The sequence below is a fragment of the Myotis lucifugus genome, unplaced genomic scaffold (genome assembly GCF_000147115.1).
Source record: "Myotis lucifugus unplaced genomic scaffold, Myoluc2.0 scaffold_355, whole genome shotgun sequence".
NCBI lineage: Eukaryota > Metazoa > Chordata > Mammalia > Chiroptera > Vespertilionidae > Myotis > Myotis lucifugus.
The window spans coordinates 90,290-116,552 of NW_005871403.1; the positions used below are offsets into that span (position 1 = coordinate 90,290).

Below are 26,263 nucleotides of genomic sequence, written 5' to 3' on the forward strand. Positions count from 1 at the left end.
TCAGCCTCCATAACTGTATGAGCAATTCCCTATAATAAAATAGGTAACTAAATACTCTCCTATTGGTTCCATCGGCTCTGGTCTCTGGGGAACCTTGACCACACCCTCAGCCTCCCCCCAACGCATGGGGGCTGCCTGCCTGGCCGGGCACTTCTCAGTGATATACCCTGGTTCTGAGACCTGGGAACCCGCATAGACAGAACCCTGAGCCAAGTCAGGAAGAGGGTGGCCAGTCTCCCCACCCAGCCACCTCCGCTTGGCCTAGGGCAGCTCTCTGTAGCCACGTTTCCACATTTCACACTAATAGGTTTCCTAGGGGACACGGCTTTCCCTGACCTAGAGGCCTCTAGCACAAGGGACAGGCTTACCTTCAGGTAACTTCCTTTCCGAATGGAGGGTCCTGGGGAGGGAAAGGACAGAGAGAGAGGAGTAAGATGACCTTTGCAGGCAACAGGAAGGGCCTGCCGGGGAAGCCTGCCACGCCCATGGTCCCTCTAGGTCAGCTTCTAGGTCGTTTCTTTTGCATAAGTTGGCACATAGATTTATGCTACAGCTGAAGGGCCCACGGTGGGCACCTTACCCAAGGACAGCCAGTCCCAATCTGGAGGCTGGCCACGGGCTGACGAAGAGCCCCAGCTCAGGCCTTGCCCATCAGAGAGGAAGGGGTGGACGCTTCAAGGTTTTTCTTTCTGAAATTGTAATGTGAGTATGGTGGGAGACTATTTTATTTTTAAAATATATTTTTATTGATTTCAGAGGAAGGGGGAGGGAGAGAGAGATAAAAACATCAGTGATGAGAGAGAATCACTGATTGGCTGCCTCCTGCATGGCCCCCACTGGGGGTCAAGCCCACAACCCAGGCATGTGCCCTGACTGGGAATCAAACCGTGACCTCCTGGTTCATAGGTCAACGCTCAACCACTGAGCCATGCCAGCCGATGGGAGACTATTTAAAATGCTGACATTTCTTCCCTGCACCCTCCCTCCTTTCTGACCTGCCCCACTCACTCCCGACTCTGACAGTGGAGCTGTGTCTCCTCCTTCAGAGGAGGCAGGCCCCAGAGCAGCGATTTCAGAACCTCTGGGCCACTTTGTTTTAAAAGCTGAGGGTGGGAGATGAGGCAGGTAGTCCGGACACACAGACACACATGAAAAGGGCTTCTTGGGAGCAGAGGCTAGAAGAGAAGTTGGATAGAAGTGATCAAGTATGAGCTCTGAGAAGTAGAAAATCAGAGAAAGGTTCCTGGGATCCTGAGCAGAAGGCGACTGGTCCTGCAGTCCGGATGGACCCTGGTGTGTTCGGAGTTCGGGGCGGTTGGCGTCCTCCAAGGAAAGAGGTGGGATGCGGTTCTCAGCTAAGGTGAAAGGTGAGCACGGGAGACACGCAGCTGGGCCGAACCTGCACGGTGCCCTGGGGCTGAGGAGGGTACTGGAGGAGGCAGAATGGGGGTGGGGGGGTATGGGAGCCAGAGCGCAGGGCGCCTGTGGTGCAAGGAAGCCAGGCAGAGGCCGAGGAGCAGCCAGAGGGGCAGAGGAGAGAGCACCACAGCAGTGACAGGCAGGGTCAGACACCACAAAAAGGTCAAGACCAATGAGGACTGAAATATACCCAGGGGGGCTGTGGGACGATTTTGGTAGGGTGGTGGGAGTAGGAGGCAGGCAGAGGGGAGGAAGGACAGAGGTCGAGGGACTGGTCCTCTGCTCAGCAGGGTGGGAAGTCTGTGCGCAAGAAGACACCAGGTCCAGCGAGCAGCAGCGCCTGAGGACTGCGAGAAATAACCCGCCTTCCCCTCTGGCAGGATGGTGCTATTGGGCAAAGCTGCCAGCCACTCTGGTCTCAAACACAGAAGGACAACTGCCTGAGGCTGAGAGAAGGGGCCATGCTGGGGAGGCAGGAAGAGAAGGAACAAGGCCAGCAGGAGAGGGACTTGGGGACGAGGAGGGAAAGGATAAGAGTAAGAAGCAGACCTGTGCTCTGCAGGGGCACAGCCGGCCTCAAACAGCTGTGGCGCCAGCAGCCAGGGAGCCACCTGAGAAAACCATACTTCCAAACCATGCCTGGAATGCATATGGCATATGGGGAGTTCAGACGAGCAGGAGGAAGAACTCCGGAGCTTTCTGGGAAACAGTGTAAGATGCTGGGACAGGGAGACTTTTGGGGCATGAGATGGGGAACTGACGACTGTGAGCTTCCCAGGCGTGTCCCTGTGTGGGGAGAGGGGCCGCTGTGAGATCACTTTCCGAGGAGCATGGACTTAGGCACATCAACACACTGTTTATCTCAAGCACAGTGACCCTTACCCGCACATAAAGCTGTACCCAGGCTCCTTTCCAAAGGAAGTGTCCCCACAGTTCTGTCTGCATGAAGCTGTCCCTGGGGTTCTTTGCCAGATGGAAGCCTTCCCCGCTTTCCCCAGTTCAGTGGTGGGGACAGGGAGGGGACCCACCCAAATTAGCCTGCAGAGCCCTGCAACAGTCGTGGTGTTTGCAGCAGCCCCGATCCGGCCTCTTCTCTGGGGCAGCTGGGTAGTAAGTGCCAAGGCTCAGCGTGCAGTGGAATGAGGGGAGCCACCCCTTCAGCGCTCCATGGGGCTGACCATCCACTCTAGTCTTGGGAGCCAAGGCCTCAGAGTAACCACAGGGTCGGTTGGAAAGACCCCTCCTGGGTGTCCTCATCTTCCCACGTGTCTTCATGAAAAATTGCATCTCTGGCTGTAACCGGGGGATGCGTCTTCCCTGAACCTGAGGGGCCCAAGGCAGGTTCAGGTCTTTCTACAAGTGGCGCCTCCGGCTGGGATAGGATGTGAGGAGTCTTCCTCAGGCGGGAGCAGGCTTGCCGCCCTGCGTCAGGGAAACGGGGATGGTGTGGAAAGACTGTGGGTATTACATATGCCCACACATATGTAATACTCTTTGTAATACTTTAAGCAATAAAACAAAATTTAAAAAAAAAGAAAGACTGTGGGTGATGATTTATAGCCTCTTCCAGGGGGCGACGCACACATTAGGGACGAAGCTGGAAGGCTCTGATACTGGATGGGAATGCAGAGGCAGCAGACAGACGAGGCACTAAATGGAGCCCCTGGGTTCCTGGGGTCTGGGGCTGCCTCTGCCACCCCAGCCTGGCAGTGCCGGGCAAACCGCCTCCCTGCCTGGGCGAAACGAGCAGGCCCAACTGGACAGCTAAGGTCATTCCACCGTCACGCATTTCTCTGCTCCCTGCTGAGAAGGCTGGGCCTGCCGAGAAGGTGAGAAGATAAGCCCTTCACTTCAAGTTGCCCCTTTCCTTCCTCGGTAGTTGGGCCAGGTCTACCAAGCTGCTGCCAAGGCGCCCACGGGAAGCCCTTCTCCTGAGGACGGGAAACAGGACGTATGTTCGTATGACCCTGAGTGAGTCCCTAATATCTTTGAGGTTCAGGTTTTATTTGTTACTGGTAAAATCCACATCAGTCAAATAGGGTGATTGTGGAGTACAAACGAGATTTCATGTTATGTATATACATCCCCCTCCTGCAAAGAAAGATATGAAATAGTGTATAAAATATACAACAGCCTGGCTGGGTGGCTCAGTTGGTTAAAGTGTTGTCCCGTGCACCAAAAGGTTGCGGGTTCAATTCCAGGTCAGGGCATATACCTAGGTTGTGGGTTCGATCTCCAGTTGGGGCGCATACAGGAGACAACCAATCTATGTTTCTCTCTCTCATCAATAAAAACATATCCTTGGGTGAGGAATATACATATATATAAAACAGATGACAACAAAAATGAATGAGAATAGGGAGGAAAAAAAAGATGAAGCCAGGAGGCACACTGGTTCACACAACTCAATCCTTAAAGTCTCGTACATGTGCTACTAAGAGTTGCAAATTTGGCCCTAAAGGTTTCAGTGGTCAAAGCAAAGACAGAAATTAAATCAGTTACCCCTTTGCTGTGTCCATGGTGTAAAACACACACACACACACACACACACACACACACACACACGCACGCAGCTGTTTGGGAGATGAAACAATAGGACTTGAGAGAGATTTCTCACGGGGAGAATGCGGGAGATGTATGAGCACCATCACCACCACTGCCACCACCGCTCGCTGCTAACAGTGCAGTTTCATGGGCTCACGGTGCTTCAGAAACCATCCCTCCGAGCAAATGACAAACGTCTCCCCCCATGACCCAGAGCATCGTACCTCACAGCTGCATACAGAGCAACATGATTGCGGTGACCACTCACTCCCCCGGCATCGAAAGTCACCACCTGCAGAGAAAGAGAGGGTTGCACTCCTGCCCTGACTCCAGCCAGCTGTGCCCTCCCTTGGGCAGGACAGAAGAGAGCAGGGCCGGGAACTCTTCACGCTCTGAGCATATCTGAACTGACTCTGGCTCAGATCCGTGGTGTGTAACTATGGGTGTGGCCGACTGTATGGAGCCTTTTCCACAGGAGTTTTGCCGTTTGTTCTTGTTCCTGGCGGTGGAGCAGAGTGGAATTCAGCCATGATGTGCTACTAAGCTCAGAGTAGCTTTGTCTTTATCTGCCTCGCCAGTCATTAGAACATTTAGTTTTCCTGGCTGGCTGCCGTGTGGACTTTGTTCATGATGCTGCCTGCGCTATGGGTCTCTTTTCCTTGTGCCTTACTGAGGGCACAAAAGCTTTAGGGGACAATTTCCACCATGGCCTGGGGTTAAGTTCACAGCAGAAATACGTTTATTCATAGACGGCCTCCGCTTCCATTTCCACAAATATAGATCTCTTTATTAACTAAAAACTTAGATTCCAACATTTCAGTTCTACATAGATGGATTTTAAAAAGCCCAAAGAACAATTTAAATAATAATAATGATAATATAATAATAATAAAAGGATAACTTGGATAAAAGAAATATTTTACAGAAATCAAGGACCCAGAAAAAGGAATAGTACTAGTTGGTTAGGGGTGATGGAAAGAAGCAAGCTGTCCCCAGAGGAGGAAGCCGACCACATAGCATAGATGAGGGTCCTGAAACTGGAATTGGAAGAGGCTGGGAAGGAATTCATGACCAGTCTTTCTTTATATATATATTGATTTCAGAGAGGAAGGGAGAGGGAGAGAGAGATAGAAACATCAATGATGAGAAAGAATCATTGATTAACTGCCTCTTGCACAGCCCCCACTGGGGATTGAGCCTGAAACCCATGCATGTGCCCTGACTGGGAATAAAACTGTGACCTCCTGGTTCATAGGTCGGCGTGCAACCACCAAGCCACACTGGCCGGCATGACTGGTCTTTCGATACTACACCATATAAAATGTGTTTACTTCATGTACAGGAAACTGTGAGCAGCTAACTTTTACTGAGCATAGGCTGGAGGGTGGGGTACAGATGGAAAGAAAATGTAGTCTTATCCACTGATCCTGATTCAAACAAGCTATAAAAAGAAAAACGAATAAAAACACATTTATGGCATGAGACTATTGGAAATGCAAAACATTGATATGAATTAATTTTAGGGGTGATAATGATATTAATGTTAATGAAATATTCAATGTCTTTTAGAATTACATACTAAAATACTTAAATAGGAAATATGATGAAAAGGATTTGTTTCAAAATAATGTAGGAGGTGGGGGAGGTGGGCTGAGTAATAGGAACATAGAGGTTCACTAAACTATTTCCTCTACTTTTGTATGCTTGAAATTCTCTATAATCAAAAGTTTAAAAAAAATCTGAGTTAAAGATTTATAAAAAGCTAATCATATAATACTGAATATATGTCATTATGCATATTTCAAAATCCATGGAATATACGACACCCAAGTGAGCCCTCACGTACACTATAGACTTTGGGTGATGATGACGTGTCAGTGCAGGTTCACTATTGCAACAAATTGCAGAGGACAGGGGTTATGTATGGACTTTCTGCTCAGTTTTGCTGTGGATGGAAAACAGCAGCCTATTATGTTGTACACCTGTAACTAAAATAATATTTTATGTCAACTGTAGATGAAAAAATTTTAAATACAGTCTATTAAAAAACCAGTTAACTATCTAACTCAAGTGCTGATCCCATTCTTTTTATTTTTTTAAAGTATATTTCCTTATTGATTTCAGAGAGGAAGGGAGAAGGATAGAGGATAGAAACATCAATGATGAGAGAGAATTATTGATCGGCTGCCTCCTGCATGCCCCCTATTGGGGATCGAGTCTGCAACCCGGGCATGTGCCCTTGGCTGGAATCGAACCCGGGACTCTTCAGTCTGCAGGCTGATGCTCTATCCACTGAGCTAAACTGGCTAGGGCTGATCCCATTCTTCATGTAACAAGGTGGGTGCAGGGGCTGCAGCTGCTCCACTCAGGACACTAGTTACCCCAGCCCTGTGGTCGGCAAACTGCGGCTCGCGAGCCACATGTGGCTCTTTGGCCCCTTGAGTGTGGCTCTTCCTAAGCCTTAGGAGTACCCTAATGAAGTTAATAACAATGTACCTACCTATATAGTTTAAGTTTAAAAAATTTGGCTCTCAAAAGAAATTTCAATCATTGTACTGTTGATATTTGGCTCTGTTGACTAATGAGTTTGCCAACCACTGCCCCAGCCCGTCGGGCAAGTCACAGAACTTTACCACTGGGAGTTCTTCCAACTTCCAATGTCTTGTTTCGTCATCTGAGGGATCAGGAAAATAACACCTGCCCTCCTTTCCTCCTTGGGTTGAGGTGAAGATAAAATAAAGCCACGTGGGCCTTAGCTGTCTGGCTCAGTGGATAGAATGTCGGCCTGCAGACTGAAGGGTCCCGGGTTTGATTCTGGTCAGGGACACATGCCTGGGTTGCGGGCTTGATCCCCAATAGGGGGTGTGCAGGAGGCAGCCAATTGATGAGTCTCATCACTGATGTTTCTGTCTCTCTCCCCTTCTCCCTTACTCTCTGAAATCAATAAAAATATATTAAAAAAATAAATAAAGCCACGTGGAAGTGTGCGGAACCACACAGCAACACAGGCTTGAGTGTCTAGCACTCGGTCGGGACAGCAGACAGCTGGCCGCTGGGCCAGGTTACCACAGGCACGCGGGGATTTGGGGCCACTGGAGTTTCCCTCAGGCACTTTTCAAATTCTCCAAGGTCTTTGTTTCTTCCTCATTTCACATTTTTGGGGTGGGGTGGGGGGTAGGGGACCTTTGTTATTTTCAAAGGCTCACACAAAGCCTAGGTCTAGGTTCCTCCCACACTGGCAAGTTTATCCTCAGCTTAGAAAAATGTTTCTCTAGATTTCAATAACCAGGGAAAATATCAACAAGAGAAAAAGTTCCTCCTTTGTAGGTGATTTGGCTTTTTGCGTTGCTACCTTTAAGATGTTGGTGTGCTGCGGCTCCACTATGATATACCTGCGTATGGGTTTCCCTCCTCCTGTGGGACTCACTGGACTGCTTGAAATGGTAGGTTAAGGTCTTTCTCATTCTGGAAAAGTTTCAGCTACTTAAAGTTTCACCTTTAAGTATTTTCTCTGCAACCACTTTCTGGTCTCCCCTTTCAATAAATGACAAGTAGACAAAAAACTAAGTAAAAACATAGATTTAAAAATATGATTACTAAACAACTGAGTGAACAAATACAAAGGGCTGCATCCAACAACTGAAGAATTCTCTTCAAAAAGGCACAGGACTTTCTCTAGAAATTGGCCATTTTGTGACCCATAAGGCAAGCTGTCCACATCATCTCACACTTTCCCTCTTCCTTCTGCAGTGAGGAGGGCTGAGTCTGGTGCACCCAGCTCCCTGGACCTTTGCAGATTTGTGCATGGCACCTGCAGTTCATAGATCCCACCCACTTCTCCCACTAAGCTGCAGCCCAGCTGTTCTTATGCACTGAAGTAGGGGAGGAGAGAGTGTTTGGGGGCTGGCCCTGGGATACCAAGGGGTACTGCAGCACACCTCGCAGACCTCATTGTCAAACTTCAGCTGGTCTTGAAGACCAGCTCTGTCTACACATCTGAGCTCTGGAGCCATGAGAAGTTCTAACTGTGTGGGCTGGGCAGTCAATATGGCAGAGCCCTAACCGGTTTGGCTCAGTGGATAGCGTGTCAGTCTGCGGACTGAAGGGTCCTAGGTTCGATTCCGGTACCTTGGTTGCGGGCACATCCCCAGTAGGGAGTGTGCAGGAGGCAGCTGATCGATGTTTCTAAATCCCTCTCCTTCTCCTTCTCCCTTCCTCTCTGTAAAAATCAATAATATATATCAGGGAGTTGGACTCCTAAGCCCAGGGCCACAACCCTCTGGTTTTCACACTCAGACCCCCAGGTGTGTTGTCAACAGGTGAGAGGTGTGGACCTGCAAGCTGCTGGTCCACACTTTCCAGCCAGGAAAGAAAACAAAACACTGCACCGAGCAAGACAGAGACGAGCCGGCAGGCCCAGGCCCACCTGCCACTCCACCTGATGGGATAAGGAGGGAGCCAGGCAGGTGCTCTGTTGCCATTCACACAAAGACAGCTGACTATGAAATCTGTCATCAGAAAAAAGACGGTCTGACCAATTAATTAATGAAAATCTGTCTTACGAACGGCCCAATAATCACTTCCCTCAGCGAATTCATCAAGACGAAAGCCTAGCGTGGCTCTCTGCAGAAGGGCTCACCTTTCAACAAGGCCTTATCGAACTCAGTGTTTATTTGGCTTGGACTTTATGGTTTGTTTGTTTTTTTAATATATTTTATTGATTTTTTACAGAGAGGAAGGGAGAGAGATAGTTAGAAACATCGATGAGAGAGAAACATCGATCAGCTGCCTCCTGCACACTCCCTACTGGAGATGTGCCCGAAACCAAGGTACATGCCCTTGACCGGAATCAAACCCGGGACACTTCAGTCCTCAGGCCGACACTATCCACTGAGCCAAACCGGTTACGGCTTGGCTTGGACTTTAAATGGCCAGATTTTAGGTGTCAACTCACGAAGGGCTCTTATTCTTGTTGTTTTAGAAATAGACGATAAGCAGGCTTAAACTTGACCACTGGCGAGGCCCGCTCCCGCCGATCCTAGGAGAGCGGATGGGGTTCCCAGGCGTGCCCACCCCTGCAGGTGAGTGTGAATTTCCTCTATGGTGGTCTCAAATGTTCTCCCTGTGGGTGTGAATTTATCCTTGTGTTTTTTTGAAACTGAGGATGAAAGTTCTAATTTTGCCACTTGCTGAACTTGGGCTAGCTGCCAGCCTCTGGAAACTCAATTTCCTTGATGTAAAATGAGATTATAACCTTTACCTCTGAAGTTAAAACAATACTCTAAATGTGAAAATGCTCGGTGAAAGGGGACGTTTTGTACAAATGAGAGTTGCAGGCCAGGCTCCTTGGGGGCCTGAGCTTTCAGGTGGCAGGACAGAGGACACCACAGAAAGGCCTCTGCCTCCGAGCGCTGGCAGTTTGGTTACTTAGTCTCCCAAAAGGTGTGTTGTCACCAGGAGGTTTGAGAGAGAGCGTGGAGGGTTCGCCTCTTTTGGAGTGGCCCTGGAGACAGGCTGGGGGGGTGGGGGAGGGTGGCCACAGGAAAGGTGTGACTGGGAGGGCGTCCCGTACCAGGTTGATGTCATTCACTTCTATGTGCTGGAGGAGGACGCTGGCCACATGCTCTGTGTCCCACTCCACACCCGGGTCATCTGGGAAATACCTGGAAGGAAGAAGCACAACTTGAGCACCGTTTCTAACCAGGTGCAACCTCTCCCTAAGCTCCCGGGTGGGCGCCAGTCTTGTGACAGGAATTGTAGGGGGGCTGCCATAACATCCAGATTTCTCTTGAAAGAGGTAAACATTAGAAACAGCACACAACTAGAAATCGATGGACAACCCCACGGAACACGCCAGGAGCTTTGGGCTCGTTGCTGAGGGGAAGAAACAGACAACAATGAGACAACGCTTTGCCTACAAGTTGGAGAGACAGATGGTAAGAGCCAACCTGGCACGGAGTGACATGTGTCTTTATAAGAGTAACCGTAATAGTGTTTTAAATGAAAGAGTTCAAAGGCGTGTCGCTTCATTCCACCTCGCGGACATCCTTTTAAGAGACATTAAGTAGCTTGCTTGAATTGTTCAAGTGGGGTCTGAACCAGGTTTTCTGATGCAAAACCAAGATGCTCTATCACCAGGGCGCCAGCAACATGCCATCCGCAACGAGGCACCGCATGGCCTGCCTCGACCAGCGGTCTCTGCAGCTGGCTCTGCACCGGATCTGTGTCTGCATTGTCCACACCACAGACCCGTGTTCTCCTGTCCCGTTCTGGTGCATGGATCTATGGCATCACCTGACACAGGCCAAGGCCTCAACTTGAACCCCTTTTTGAAGAAATTATAAAGAGATATCATATCTCTTTGGCTCAGGCCCTGTGGCAACACCCACGGCGTGACCCGGGGGACCAGGCTCTCACTGCTCCCCGCCTGGCAGGCTGCTCTAACCTCTCTGTGGACAAAAGCCACTCACTGACCCTCCTAGGACTTTGGTCAAGGGAGAGTCCCTGAAGGTTTTTCAGCATGAAAGTGGCATGAGCCTCAGCACTAAATAATATGGCTATTTATATTAAAAAAAAATATATATAGTATAGTTATTTCTACCGCTTCACTGCTACCTCTACCAAAGCCCTCGGTGCCTTCTGTGGAGGGCAGGAAGCTTTAGGCTTTTCAAACAGCATCCACGTAGCTCTCATACTGCGCCTGTAGCAAGCAGGACAGACAGCTCAACTGGTGGGGACAGACAGGGAGATAACAGAGACAGTACAAGCCTAGCCCTACTCCCTGGAAATAGAGGTAACTACGGTATGTAGAACATGAGCTGCTGAGCTCTGGCTGCTGGAGGAAAAAAGAGACAGGAATCAGGGGAAAATACCTTAGTGTGAAAACAGCTGCATGCACACTCCTGGTGGGGAGGCCCACGAAATGTATGGCATCATTCTGGAAACCAATAGTAGTCGTGTGGATGGAGCAGCAGGCTAAGGACAAGGGTGGGCAGTGGAGGCTAAGCCTACTAATCCCTGGTTCTGAAAGATGAGTCCCCGAGTGGGCGAGCCACCGTGGCCTGCATTATCTGGAGACTCGGGCCTGCTGATCCAGGGCACGTCACTCAGAGCAGGGCCACAGGACAGGTGCAATTCCAGGCCGCTCCCTCGGCGCCTCTGCCCTCTCACCGGGGAGAAGAAAGCCCATCAGAAGGGCTCTTGGACTGTACGTGTCCCCTCTGTAATCGGACACATCGATATGGCCGCACTGCTCTTACAATCAAGTCCAGACTCCTCTGGTAAGGCACTCAAGATTCTTCCCAATCTGTCTCCTATTTTGATCCACTTCATTTCTCTTTACAGAGCAAATAAGATGATGCGTGAGAGGAAGCATTTAAAGACTGTCGAGGCGTAAGTAAGTGTCAAAGTAGTGGCTATCACTGAGGCATTAGCCCAATGTCAGCTTCTTAAAAAAAAAAGAACCCCCCTTTCTTTCCTGCTCTGGAGGCCCTTGCAGAGCTCTGTGCCGACTGCCTGGGTCAGTGGTCCAGGAGATGTGCAAGACGATCCGTGGAGGGAAAGCAAGAAATCACTAGAATTTCTATATCTATATTTTTCTATCTGTTTGAATTTCTATTTTTTTAGCTATTTTATATCATATAACAGAGTTTAATGTGTACACAATTTAAACGAATAAGCCCACAAATATGGAAACGCATACTCAAATTTCATTTCTTTTTGTCAGGGGATTATGATAAAAAATACAGAGTGGGGCAAAAGTAGGTTTACTGTTGTTCAATGGACAATAATGCAGTAATTAATGAATAATAATACAAGACTAAACTGTGTTTTGTGTACTCATAGCTCTAAATCTATTTTGGCTCTACCCTGTATTTGGAGATCACTGGTCTAATCTACTCACCCTATATTTTATTTTTTTCTGTATATTTAAAAACTACTTTATTGGTATAATTTACATACTATAAAATCCACCCATTTAAAATGCACAATTTAGCCCGGCTGGCATGGCTCAGTGGTTGAGCATCGACCTATGAAACAGAAGGTCTACAAGGTTTGATTCCTCATCAGTGTACATGCCCAGGATTGTGGGCTTGATCCCCAGTGTGGGGTGTGCAGGAGGCAGCCAATCAATGATTCTCTCTCATCATTGATGTTTCTATCTCTCCCTCTCCCTTCCTCTCTGAAATCAATAAAAATGTATTAAAATAAAAAAATGTTTAAAAATAAATAAAATGCACAATTTAGTGATTTTTAGTAAATGTTTTGAACTTCTACATTTTACTAGTGTTTTGCATATATTTGGTGGAGCCAAAGGCTGCTATACCCACCAGACCGAGGGTTGAAACATACAAGTAAGAGCTTTGGAAGTTAGCAACTTGATAAAACAAATAAGGGGCAAAACACTGTATAAAGTGCAGAGGCCAGCAAGGTATCTCAATGGATCACCTTCCCTCAAGGCAGGAAAACATAAAATTTGACACTGGGAAACTTCAAACAGATAAATGTAAAAAAAGTAATTCCAGCCCTAATCGGTTTGGCTCAGTGGATAGAGTGTCGGCCTGCGGACTGAAAGGTCCCAGGTTCGATACCGGTCAAGGGCATGTACCTTGGTTGCGGGCACATCCCCAGTAGGAGGTGTGCAGGAGGCAGCTGATCGATGTTTCTCTCTCATCGATGTTTCTCTCTATCCCTCTCCCTTCCTCTCTGTAAAAAAATCAATAAAATGTATTTTAAAAAGAAAGAAAGAAAGAAAGAAAGAAAGAGAGAGAGAGAGAGAGAGAGAGAGAAAGAAAGAAAGAAAGAAAGAAAGAAAGAAAGAAAGAAAGAAAGAAAGAGAGAAAGAGAGAAAGAAAGAAAGAAAGGAGCTTTCTTAGAAGTGTCCTCGTTAAAAAAAAAAAAAAAGTAACTCCTTCTAGATCAACTGCCTGACTTGTCCTTGGCCTCAAGTTCAACCCTAATCAACTCAAGGCTTGGGTTCAAATGAAAACTTCTGCAAAGTTGCTTTCTTTTCTGATGGATTAACAATTACGCCTTAGATAAACATGCTGGCAGAATGTAAACAGAAGTGTTGCAAGAGACAGCTGGTGAACGACCTCTGACCCATAATTCTCAGTGCTGTCTCTCGTGCTGGCTGGGGTTTGTGCCTGAGGACTAGGGTTGAAGTAGCCATCTTGGTCCATGAAGTCATATTAGGGAACGAAGGCCAGACACAACAGTGACAAAAAAGAATGCAACCTTCACAACAGCCTCAGACAGCACACCTTTTCCTGTTGCAGTTACTGGGGTTTTCTGTCATTTGCCGCATTACCAAATCCTGATTTACATATGACGTAAATTTCTAAAGTCTCCATTTTATTGATTATTTAGGCCAGGGGTCCTCAAACTACGGCCCGCGGGCCACATGCAAATACAAATATTGTATTTGTTCCCGTTTTGTTTTTTTACTTCAAAATAAGATATGTGCAGTGTGCATAGGAATTTGTTCATAGTTTTTTTTAAAACTATAGTCTGGCCCTCCAACGGTCTGAGGGACAGTGAACTGGCCCCCTGTTTAAAAAGTTTGAGGACCCCTGATTTAGGCAGTTTCCAATTTTTAGTAAAGTAAAAGCTTGTAATGAGCATCCTTATACAAAACTCTTTGTATGCATCTCTCACTATGTTTTGGGGATAACATGATAAAAATGTACTTTCTGAGTCAAAGGTGAAGTGAACATGTGTAGATCTCTCAAGAATCCTGTCATGGAGAGTAGATGGAAAGTGTGTTAACTGCAAGAAGTGCAGCATTAAGGGAGTGTTTTTATAGGCCAACCTTTCTCCTGGGAACCACATGTATGTAAACCAAAGCCAGTATGAAAGCAGTAGTCAAGCCTCAGAGCAGTCAAGCTTTAGATTTAAAGCCAGGAACCACCCTTCCTATTTGACCTGAAATGTGAACCCTGCAGCAGACTGGCTTCAACAATAGTCAGGTATTCAGCAGTTAGTTCCCTTCCCAGGTGTGTGTAGGCCTACAGCGCTACAGGGAATGGTAATAAAGTTACCCAGCCTAGAAACTTTCTTTACTTGTTAGCAACGTTCTTCCTGGTTCTTATTGCAATGTTAATGAAAGAGTATGGCAATCTCTCAGGTGCTGATGTGCCCGGTAGGTTTGCTGAGATGTAAAGCTGAGGCAGAGGGATATAATGGGCTGAAACCCAGGTTTGGCAAGTAAAACAGAGATGACCACTCAGAGGCTCTGAGGACCAGGAAAGCCAGGGAGCTGCAGCAGCTGGGTGGTATGGCCCTTACTCAATGTGCTCCCCCTCTTTCGGGAGAGTCCAGCCTGTGGAGCGCTCTCAGCTCAGAAATAAGACTAGATCTCTGCACTATCTGGCGAGTGACCTTGTACCCAGACTTTCCAAGTTAGAGACCTGAGTTCTTTTTATTAGGTCTTCACTCTTTATCTCAAATCAATCAGGTGATGCGTCCTGATAAGAAGGCAGTAATAGAGAACTGGGAATAAAGGCAGAACTTCCAAGGTCCTTCACAAAGGAAGTGTGAGGACTGTTTAAAACATTAAAAAGGTGGCCCTGGCTGGGTGGCTCAGTTGGTTGGAGCATTGTCTCGATGTGCCGAGATTGTGGGTTCGATCCCTGGTCAGAGCATATACAAGAATCAACCAATGAATGCACAAATAAGTGGAATAACAAATCGATGTCTCTCTCTCTCTCTCTCTCTCAAATCAGTAAATTAAAAAAACAACAACAACTAAAAACCATAAAAAAAATAAGCCAGTCAGAGAAAGACAAGTGTCACATGATCTCACTCATATGTGGAATATAATGAACAACATAAACTAATGAACAAAAATAGATCCAGAGACATACATAGAAGCATCAAACAGACTGTCAAACCTCAGAGGGAAAGGGGGCGGCGTGTAACAGATCAACCATAGGACTTGTATGCATGCATATAAGCATAACCAATGGACACAGACACTAGTGGAGTGAGAGCCTGTGCTGGGGGTGGGAGCGGCCAGGGAGAGGTCAATGGGAGAAAAAGGAGACTCATGTAATACCTTAAACAATAAAGAATTTAAATTAAAAATAATAATAAAGAACAAAATAAATTGCATGTAACGGATTAAGGAATCTCAGACGGAAGCCAGGGGTTGAGGTGTGGGTAGGAAGAAATTAACCAAAGGATTTATATGCATAATGCATGAACACAGACAATAGGGTGATGAAGGTCTGAGGGGAATGTGGGGTAGAGGGGGGTCAATGGGGGGAAAAGGGGACATCTGGAATACTTTCAACAATAACGATAAATATCTAAAAGCCTGTTAAAGATTGTTTAAAGAGCCCGGCCGGCATGGCTCAGTGGTTGAGTGTCAACCTATGAACCAGGAGGTTACGGTTCGATTCCCAGTCAGGGCACATGCCCGGGTTGCGGGCTTGATCCCCAGTGTGGGGTGTGCAGGAGGCAACTGACCAATGAGTCTCTCTCATCATTGATGTCTCTATCTCTCTCTCCTCCCTTCCCCTTGTAATCAATAAAAAAAAATTTTAAAAAAAGATTATTTAAAGAAACAGGTATTTTATAAAACAAGAAATGTAAGCTGCCAACATATATTCTTCCAATTTTCAGAAAGAATCACAGAAATGCTAAATTAAAGCAGGACATATGTGTGGAGAAGGGCACAGGGAAAGGCGCTGCTGGTGGGAGTTTAAATTGCTACACTGAGAGAGCTGTTTGGTTATATGTGATTATTTGTGCCTTTGATCTTATCTTTCTAGAAATTTATTCTAAGGAAATAAGTAGAGAAGCCTAAAAGTCAAGGTCAGCTCAGGCAGAGATGCCAATGTCATGGCCATTAAAGGGAAGAGGTCCGAAGTTCTGCTGTTCTGCCACCAGGGAGCGATTTCTCTAACCTCCTGTGTTGTGGCTTATGAGAAATGTTCAAGATCACAGAGTTGGGGGGCATTTTCAAAGCAAAAATAAAGGAAATATAGATACACCTAAGGTAAGGAATTTAATGCAACACAAAATAAGAAAATCCACAAGTTACTCAAGTTTAATTTTGGTTTTGACTTCCCAGTCTAAAAGAATGAGACATGTGAAAGTAGAAATGTATTTAGAGGAATTGAATTTTGAAAGCAAAGTAAGTTTGTGAGAGAACTAGAGAAAGGGCTCTGGATGTGTCAGATTCTGTAGATATCCTCATCTGGGTTTCCCAGAAAGCAGAGCCTAAGGTTCATGTGTATTTTATTGGGGTGTGTGACCCCTGGAAGCAGGAGTGACAGAGGGAGGGATAATCCACACAGGACGCTTTATCAACTTGACCCCTGCATGGGCATTGGCTGCGTGATCTCATGGGACTGTTTGAAGTTATATGAAAGCATCTCAGAACTGCTCAGCTGTCCAGAGGAGAAAGAGCTATTTATCTTCACGGGGTGTTAACTCTTCAACACTTGAGGGCTGAGCAGGCTTGGGCACCTGAGTCTCTGAGCAATGACAGAGAAAACCTAGAGCAGAAAGGAGGGGGTGCAGAACAGGGCCTTAGGTGAGCAGCTGTCAGGTGGCACCAGCCAGACCCCAGCACACAGCCCAGGCTGGGAGGAGGGATCTGAAGGCCCCGCCCCCCCCAAGCAGGGTTCTGAGAGGATGAAGCACTGCCCTGGAGCCCCTTGGGACTAGGCACACAAGCCTGGGGTTAAGGTTTAGGGATACAAACATGAACACAAACCCTGTTCCCTTCCCTCAGGAAGCTGCAGGCCCAGTAGAGCGAGCTTTGCATGGTGGCTTGGCTGCAGGATGTGAAGGATTTGCAGAGGGAAGGAGAGGGCAGGGTAGGAGGGAGAGAGCCAGGCTGGGGTAGCAGCATCTCTTGCTCCCGGTGCTGCCCTCAGTCAGTGGGTGCCACAGGAAGCACCTCAGGGTGACTGCGGCACTGTGTCCGGCTGGAAGGCCTCTGAGAAGGAGGTGGGTGTTTGCAAGCTATCAAACACAACAGAGGAAGCCGACTTCTGCCAGTCTTTTGGTCCAAAAACTACAATCCTCACAGGCCCTACCCTGGGGTGTGTTTAGCAAACATAGTGTTAACACTGCTGGGAAGTGCCCCAAACTTAGCCCTGCCCTAGACCTTTATGTTCAGTAAACAAGTCAGACCGCTGGCCTGTGTGGGCTCATAAACACAACGTTTGCTTTCCCGCTGGCTGAGTCCTCACACGCTGACCTTCTCTACACGCTAATGGCTCACCCTGGCTGCGCTCTGGAACCCTGTCAGCAGCCATGGAAACGCTGGGTAAAACCTGTGGGTTGTCAGTTCCTTCAGTCACAAGTCACAAGGCCCCGCAAGGAAAGCCCCTTCCCCACTCTCCCTGGGGAAAGCCCCGCGGGCCAGGCCTCCCCTCCCAGCCGCAGCCCTGCGGGGAGGGGCTGGCTGCACGGGCACTGCCGCTGCAGCTCCACCGGGGTTGGGTAACAGCTTATCTCTCTGAAAACCGAGTCCCACTTTTGCACACTGCACTCTGAACTTTCGTACAGACGGGCGGCTTGCACACCCTTATTTGGTCTTGTGGCTGGTGCGGCCCAGCTGGAAGGCTCAGCCGGCCCCTCCCCCACCCACCCCAAGCACATTTCCAAACTTGATTACTTCCTTTGTCGTCCAAGGCTGGCAAAGGTCACTTGAGTTCATTGAACACAAGCCAGATGAGAGCACGAAAGGTTACCTGGGGCCTGTGCAGTCCCACAGGGACTCAGACTGCTAACGCTGCTGCCCACAGGGCCACTGCTGAAGCCAGTAGAAACCCTGAGAAGATCTAAGCTGAAGGGAGGTTGAAGACGTGCTTTAAAAAGCAGAGCCAGGCAGCTTCTGGGGGTGTCTCAGGATCACCAGTGACTAGCCTAAGATAAACAGTAGGGAAAAGAAACAGGGGAGAAATAAGCAAAGGAGAAAGGAAAGACAGAAAAGTTAGAGGACTGAAAAAAGAGGAGCACACATAAAAAGCAATGCAGTTAGCAGCCCAAAGACCAAATGTCCTAAGACAGTGGTCCTCAACCTTCCTAATGCCGCGACCCTTTAATACAGTTCCTCATGTTGTGGTGACCCCCAACCATAAAATTATTTTCGTTGCTACTTCATAACTGTAATGTTGCTACTGTTATGAATCGTAATGTCAATATCTGATGTGCAGGATGTATTTTCATTGTTACAAATCGAACATAATTAAAGCATAGTGATTAACCACAAAAACAATATGTAATTATATATGTGTTTTCCAATGGTCTTAGGCGACCCCTGTGAAAGGGTCGTTCGACCCCCAAAGGGGTCGCGACTCACAGGTTGAGAACTGCTGTCCTAAGAGACCCTTGTCCACATAAGGCTTAAAGCTTCCAACCCTAACCATAAAATGGGTTTTTCCTTTCTCCTAGTGAAAGGAATTTTAGAGACAGGGCAGGCAGTTAGGGAATATGGGGAGTGGAGGGGGTCCATGGGAGAGGAATGCATACGTGAGGGTTTGGGGCAGCCAGAATGCTTATCTTACTTTTTTTAAAAAAATATATTTTATTAATTTTTTACAGAGAGGAAGGGAGAGAGATAGAGAGTTTGAAACATCGATGAGAGAGAAACATCGATCAGCTGCCTCCTGCACACTCCCCACTGGGGATGTGGCCGCAACCCAGATACATGCCCTTGACCGGAATCGAACCCGGGACCTTTCAGTCCGCAGGCCGACGCTCTATCCACTGAGCCAAACCAGTTTCGGCCTTATCTTACTTTTACAGAGGAGAGAAATGTCAGAAGGTAAGGGGAAGGGGAAGGTATACACTCACAGAGGATAGAGGTGTTGCAAGATAAGGGGGGCACCAGGTGGGCTTTGAACTTTGAAACTGATACTATGTAAGTGACCAATTAGGAAAACATAGGACATATATGAAGGAAGAGTCCAATTAGAAAGGGTCATGTTCAGACAAAGAACTCCTAGCATTTATAAACCCAGAGACAAAGAAACTCAGAAGATTGATTTTTTTCCCATTAGAGAGAGCAAGCAGGCTTTTCCCATTTTGGGACCCCTACCCAGGGTGTTCCCTTTGGGGATCCCTGCCCAGGGGGAGTTTGTATATGCTTCCAATAAACTTCCACATTTTTATTTAAAATCCTGAGCCACAAATTTTATTCTTCAAACTTTGTAGGATAAGAACCCACAGGAAGAGTCCGCACCCCGAGCTCCATGTATCAATAGGACATGAAAGGGATTTGCAAACCATGGCTGTTAGGTGTTATGTGAAGTCAGTTACACTGCCTGCGCTCACTTACCCAGAAAGATCCATTTCATATTACTGCAACAAATAAAGTCTGCAGTTTGCAAAGTTTGTGTGAAAAATCTTTTTGTAAAAATTGCCAATTTGGCCCTAGCCTGGTGGCTCAGTTGGTTGGAGAATTGTCCCATACACCAAAAGGTTGTGAGTTTGACCCCTGGGTTGGGGGCGCCTGTGGGAGGCAAACAATTGATATTTCTCTTACATAGATGTTTCTCTCTCTCCCTTCCTCCCTCTCTCTAAAAAAAAAATCAAAAATCAAAAATTAATGAAAACATATCCTTAGGCGAGGATAAAAAAAATTGCCAATTTGCTGTCCTATGTGGCTACTGAAAAAGAGGAAAGAACCTGTTAGACTCACATCAATAAAATATATTTAAAAAAAAAAAGAAAGTATATACAAGGGTACATGTGCAGTGCTGGCTAGGAGAATGTCTTAGTTCCTATGAATGATCTGTCTTAGCTTTGTAGATAGCAATATGCATGTTCTTGGGGATGGAATGGCATTCACTTATTAATAACTTCAGATACCCATTCTCTGAAACAAAAGCAGTTGATGTTCTTTCAGAGTAATTAAAAATACTTAGATTTTTCTTAAACAAGGTACAATGCTGCTAGAATTAGCATCTAAAAGATGTCAAAATGTAGCTTATAAAATGAGTTAAAAATGAACTATAGTATTGTTCTGCAGCAATATTTTCCACCTGAGGTCCACAAGTCCCTAATAGTCTGTGGCTAAATTCACAGGGGTCCATGAGTTCTTAGAAAAAGGTATTTTTATTTAGATAACAATCTAAATTTTTTTATGATTATTTCACTGACAATACTAGTAAATGGATAATGTCCATGTGATTTCCTGCTTATATTTACACTAGAGGCCTGATGCACGGATTCGTGTACCAGTGGGGTCCCTTGGCCTGGCCTGCACCCTCTTGCAATCTGGGATCCCTTGGGGGATGTTAGACTGCTGGTTTTGGCCCGATCCCCGCAGGCCAGGCTGAGGGTCCCCACCGCCTCTAGTATGCATTTAAGATCTTTGATTAATCTCTTCCCACCCTCCTCATTCCCCCCTCCCCACTGAGATTCACCAGTCTGTTCCATGTTTCCATGCCTGTGCGTTGAGTGTCTGCTCCCTGGTGGTCAGTGTGCATCACAGCTACCGGTCGAACGGTAGCTTAGGCTTTTATATATATATAGACTAGAGGCCCGGTGCACAAATTTTGTGCACTCGGGAGAAGAGAGGAGGTCCCTCAGCCCAGCCGTGCCCTCTCACAGTCTGGGACCCCTCGAGAGATAACGACCTGCTGGCTTAGGCCTGCTCCTGGGTGGCAGAGGGCAGGCCCAATCCCTAGGTGCAACCCCTGGTCAGGCTCAGAGCAGGGCCGATTGGGGAGTTGGGGTGCCGCCCCCTGTCATGCACAGAGGAGGGCGGTTCGGGAGATTGCAATGCCACCCTCAGTCATGCTAAGGGTAGGGCCGATTGGGGGGTTGGGGCACCGCCCCCTGTCACACTCAAGGCAGGGTCGATGGGGAGGTTGCAGCGCCACCCCCTGTCACGCACAGAGCAGGGCCAATCGGGGTTGGGGCACTGCCCCCTGTCACTCACAGAGCAGGGCCCATCAGGAGGGTTGGGGCTCCTTACCCTGTCACGCACAGAGCAGGGTCGATCAGGGGGTTGGGGAGCTCCCCCCTGTCACGCACAGAGCAGGGCCCATCAGGGGGTTGGAGAGCTCCCCCCTGTCACTCACAGAGTAGGGCTGATAGGGGAGTTGGGGCACCGCCCCCTGTCACACACAGAGCAGGGCGGATCAGGGGGTGGGGGCGCCGCACCCTGTCACACACAGAGCCGCAGGGCGATTAGGGGGTTGGGGAGCTCCCCCCTATCAGGCACAGAGCAGGGCTGATCAGGGGGTTGGGGCGCCTTCCCCTGCCACGAACAGAGCAGGGCGGATAGGGAGGTTGTGGCCTCGCCCCGTCACACACAGAGCCACAGGGCGATCGGGGGTTTGGGCGCTGCCCCCTGTCATGCTGATCCCGGTGCCGGGAGGCCTCGCGGCTCCGCTGATCCCGGTGCTGGGAGGCATATTACCCTTTTACTATATAGGATAGAGGCCTGGTGCACGGGTGGGGGCCGGCTGGTTTGCCCTGAAGGGTGTCCTGGATCAGGGTGGGGGTCCCGCTTGGGTGCCTGGCCAGCCTGGATGAGGGGCTGATGGCTGTTTGCAGCTGGTCACACCCCCTTCAGGGTGGGGGTCCCCACTGGGGTGCCTGGCCAGTCTGGGTGAGAGGCTGAGGGCTGTTTTCAGGCTGGTGGGTGACTGAAGCTCCCAATCGCTCCTTTTTTTCTTCTTTTTTTTTTAAAAATTCTGGGCCAGCTTTAGCTCTGAGGCTTGGCTCCAGCTCTGAGGCCTCGGCTGCTGAAAGCAGGTATCTGGTTTGTTTGGGTTCTATAATCGAAACACTGTTTCAACTCCAGCTCTGAGATCCCGGCTGGCTGAAAGCAGGTTTCTGGGGTTTTGTTTAGCTTCTATATTTGTAACAATGTTTCAAACTGCAAGCTCAGAGGCCGGCAAGGCAGGCGGGGAACTTTGGCTTCCTCCATCACTGAAGCAAGCAAGCTTCCTGTTTGCTTCAAGCTGCCTGGCTGTCGGCCGCCATCTTGGCTGGCAGTTAATTTGCATGTCGCCCTGATTAGCCAATGGGAAGGGTAGCGGAGGTACGGCTAATTGCCATGTTTCTCTTTTATTAGATAGGATGTCTGAGAACACATGAGTCTTCTCAAAGTACCTGAAATTTTTTTCTTTCAAACAGGATCCAATACTTTATGTAAGCTAAATATAAACAGAAAATTATATTAGGCAGAAAAAGAGATCCATATATTATCAAGGTTAACAAACCTTGCTCCACAGTACTTGGGTTGAAAACCAGTCCAAGTTCTCTAGGCAATAAAAGCAAATCTATCTGTATCAACCCTCTCCTTCCCCAGCCTTGTAAGACCCTTAACCACTCCCATGTGTGGAGTTAACATGAACCCAGGCAGGCACCATGTGGGGGAACCCATCCCTAGGAATAGCTAGAATTACCAATGTGAGGGCATAATTTAGACAGCATCCAAAGGGCCAGCAGTGGATCTTAAGCATCTGTGTGAGCATCAAGCTCATCTTTCCCTCAACAACTCCTGTTTTCCTGGCCCACGTGCTGGGCTCTGCCTTGATATGCTCATCTGTTTCCCCACTGAGAGCACACTTGGTTAGGACCTCATGAGGTCTGGTGAGACCATATGTTAAAGCCGAATGACTTGTCCCAGTTTCCTGTCCTAGATGCTGGCTGTGGTCTAGCTCCAAACAAGGTCACCACAGGGCCACTTGCCTGACTTTGATCACCTCTGGAGCTAGAAACTCTGCTGCAGTATCTTACCCACTAGATTGGGCCTCCCTGGAAACAGACACGAGTCCAGTTCAGACCTGCATTTACCCCGTCATCAAGCAAATACAATCTGATGTCTGACTCGTGGGCCTGTGTTGTTGAAGTTCCTGCACCTTTAGTAGACATATCTGTCTGTACGACCATCTGGAGGGGAGAGAGATACAATGCGGGCTGGATTTAGGTTTGACAGCAATAAGTGTAAAAACTTACAGAAAGTCCTCTCTTGGGAAGTATAGCAAAATAAAAGAAATGTAAATGGAAGTTTAAAAGTTAGAGATATACCTGAGTGTGTTAAAGGATAATGTTGAGACTAGATCATCCAAAGCAGTTTCTCTGTATATCACTTGCACTAAAAGGCTCACTGTAACAGCTGATAGCTCAATTTTGACAATGAAATGCATTTTAATAAACACTGCCTTTATAAGTATTCAAAGTGTGTGCACTGCGTTCCAGCTATCTGGAAGCACACACTGCATGGAGCGCATGTGGCTAATTCCCATTTATTAAATAAACAGTAAGAAAAGATACAATGCAGGAAAAGCACCAACCAACCTTTCACATCAGGTTGAACAAAGCACAGTGATTTCTCCCCTTCACCCACCCCCAAAGTTTATACATTTTTTGGGACACACTATATATACTCAGTCACTAAATTGACACATGGGGAGTCCCTTTGACCTGCTCTCTCCCTTATCTTTGAAAGTCAATTCATCACTAAGTCCTAGAAACACTACCCCCCCAACAGCTTTAGAAACCTTCTCTCTTCTTGGTCTCCTCTGCCACTGCTTTTTCTGACTCTTACACAGCTGACCCTTGAAAAAGTAGGGGTTAGAGGTGCTGACTCCCCACCCAGGCAAAAATCTGAGTATAAGTTTTGACTGTCCCCAAACTAAGTCCTTCCTTGGTATCTGTGGAGATTGGTTCCTGGGCCCCTGCAGATACCAAAATCTGTGGACACTCAGATTTATATAAAACTAGAAGCCCGGTGCACAAAATTCGTGCACAGGGGTGGGGGGGTCCCCTCAGCCCAACCTGCATCCTCTCCAATCCAGGACCTCTTGGGGAATGTCCGACTTCTGGTTTAGGCCCGATCCCGGGGATAGGGCCTAAACTGGCAGTCGGACATCCCTCTCACAATCAAGGACCACTGGCTCCTAACTGCTCACCTGCCTGATTGCCCCTAACTGCCCCCCCCACCAGCCTGATCACCCCTAACTGCCCCCCTCTGCTGGCCTGATTGCCCCTAACTGCCCCCCCCCCCCCCGCCGGCCTGGTCACCCCACGCAGCCTGCTGTTCAGTCATTTGGTCATCCCTCACTAACCCCCCTGCCGGCCTGGTTGCCCCATGCAGCCTACTGTTCGGTCGTTACTGTTACTGTGACGGCATCCCGGACAATTTGCATATTCCTCTATCGTTAGTATAGATGTCCCTTATATAAAATGGTGTAGAACAATGCACACAGTCAGCCCTCTGCATTTGCAGATTCCCAGCTGTGAACTGAAAAATACTATCTTCCAGCCCAACCAGTGTGACTCAGTAGTTGAGTGTCGACCCATGAACCAGATCATGGTTTGATTCCCATGGGCTCGATCCCCAGTAGAGGGTATGCAGGAGGCGGCCAATCGATGGTTCTCTTTCATCATTAATGTTTCTATCTCTGTCTCCCTCTCCCTTCTTCTCTGAAATCATTAAAATCATATTTTAAAAAAAAACAAGAAAAAAAATACTATTTTCCATCTGCATTTGTTTGAATCTGTGGAGCAAAACCCTCCAATACGAGGGCAACTGTATATTCAATGAAAAAAATCTGCATATAAGTAGACCCGTGAAGTCCAAATCTGTATTGCTCAAGGGTCAGCTGTTCTGCCCACTTGCTTATGTTAACGGCCCCTTGTGCACAAGGGACCGTTATGTTATGCACAAGTCTGACCCCTCTTCCAAGCGGCTCTCCACAATGCTGTGAGAAAGAGATTCCTAAAATGTAAATCAAATGAAGCCATTGCCCAGCTTAATATATTTCAAAGCTCCTTAGTTTTAAAAAATTGTTGGAAGTCCTTAACCTGAACCTAACACAATCTTCATGGTCTGCATCTGCATGGCTAGTTCAGGACCCCTTCATCACCTCTCCTCCCGCAGGTGGCTGCACTCCAGCGCTCTGGATGCACACACTGTGCATGGAGCGATGCGGCTAATTCCTACTTGTCCTTCCAGGCTCAGACCACAGGTAACCCAGCTGTGGCATCTTTCCTGACTCCTGTGTTCAGGTCCCTGGCACCCTTTGTGGACTGGTCTTCGGGTGACTGGCCTTTGGAATAGCCCTTCTGTGCGGCCTTCATAGCATTAGTTGGTTTGTTGGCCTTCTCTACTGGACTGTAAGGTCTTTGAGGGTAAGAGCTTGACTTTTCATTTTCTATTTTTAGGACTAATATTTGAAATATAGCATATGCCCCCAAAATGAGGGTTAGATGAAGACAATGAATAAATAAATTTCAAAATTAACAAATAAGCAGACAAATGGAAACCCAGGTGCCTCTCATGAGTTCTGTTTCCTGCTGACTTCCAGGTGAACCTGGCTCAGTGGGGCACTGGTGTTTTGTAAACAGCCTCACTCACAAGGGCAGCATGAGCATCAAACACCGAGCACCTAGGCTTAGAGAGAGTGCAGAAAATGCGAAATGGACAGATTAAACCTGTGACATGTAAGGACCAGGCAGTTGAACAAGAGAGGCTGAAAATGACGGGCACAAAGTGGCCAGGGAAGAAGGAGGTAGGAGGACAGTTGGGGCCAAGTACTGTTATGGATGCCAAAAGTAGTTCTCAGAAGTGGGGGGAGAGGTCAACCAGCGCTGCTGAGAGGGCCAGTAAATATCCGACTGATTTTACAATTAGGGAGCTACCAGTGACCCCGAGGAAGAGGAATTTCAATGGCAGAAGGAAGAGAAGAGATGGGGAGCCCAATTTTACTGTACTGAGGAATGAATAAAAAGATGAGGCTGTGCAGATGGTGAGTATAAATAATGTAAGATTATAAAAGAAGAGAGAGAAGTAGCGCAGTAATGGGCTGGAGGAGAGTTAAGCGAAGGTTTTTTTGTTTGTTTGAATGATAAGAGAATTTTGGACAAACATACGGCAAGAACCCAAAGCAATGAAACAAGAATAAATAGAGGTTAATGGAAATTCCCAATAGCTCTGGATGGTTTGGATCAGTGGATAGAGCATCAGCCTGTGGACTGAAGTGTCCCAGGTTAGATTCTGGTCAAGGGCACATGCCCAGGTTTCGGGCTTGATCCCCAGAAAGGGGTGTGCAGGAGGCAGCCAGTCAATGATTCTCTCATCATTGATGTTTCTATCTTTCTCCCCCTCTCCCTTCCTCTCTGAAATCAATTTTAAAAAAAGTAAAAAAAAAAAAAAAAAAAGAAAATTCCCACTAAAGCATGCTATGGGCATAACAGATTATGTGTCATAGGTCAGGATTATTGATGAATGTCAGCACGAGCTGTAATAACAGGTGTGTAGGTGTAGTCTGGCAGCAGTCTAGCAATAGATCATGCTTCTATCCCAGCCCTGTCAGGC

At 47.6% G+C, this 26,263-nt stretch overlaps 1 protein-coding gene across 7 annotated transcripts in view; it reads right to left on the bottom strand.

Annotated features, from left to right (window-relative positions):
- The window catches only part of PIGL (phosphatidylinositol glycan anchor biosynthesis class L), a 65,535-nt gene that overhangs the window by 3,526 nt on the left and 35,746 nt on the right, over positions 1-26,263 (bottom strand). For 5 of the 7 annotated variants that reach the window (XM_023764877.1, XM_014466726.2, XM_006101386.3 and 2 more), the window contains 3 exons: positions 9,536-9,626; positions 4,188-4,255; positions 369-400 (listed from right to left, as the gene is read on the bottom strand). In XM_023764877.1, the coding sequence (XP_023620645.1) occupies positions 369-400; positions 4,188-4,255; positions 9,536-9,626 (191 nt within the window). The remainder of the gene's footprint in view (positions 1-368; positions 401-4,187; positions 4,256-9,535; positions 9,627-26,263) is intronic. The other 2 variants (XM_023764879.1, XM_023764878.1) reach the window with 2 other exon arrangements.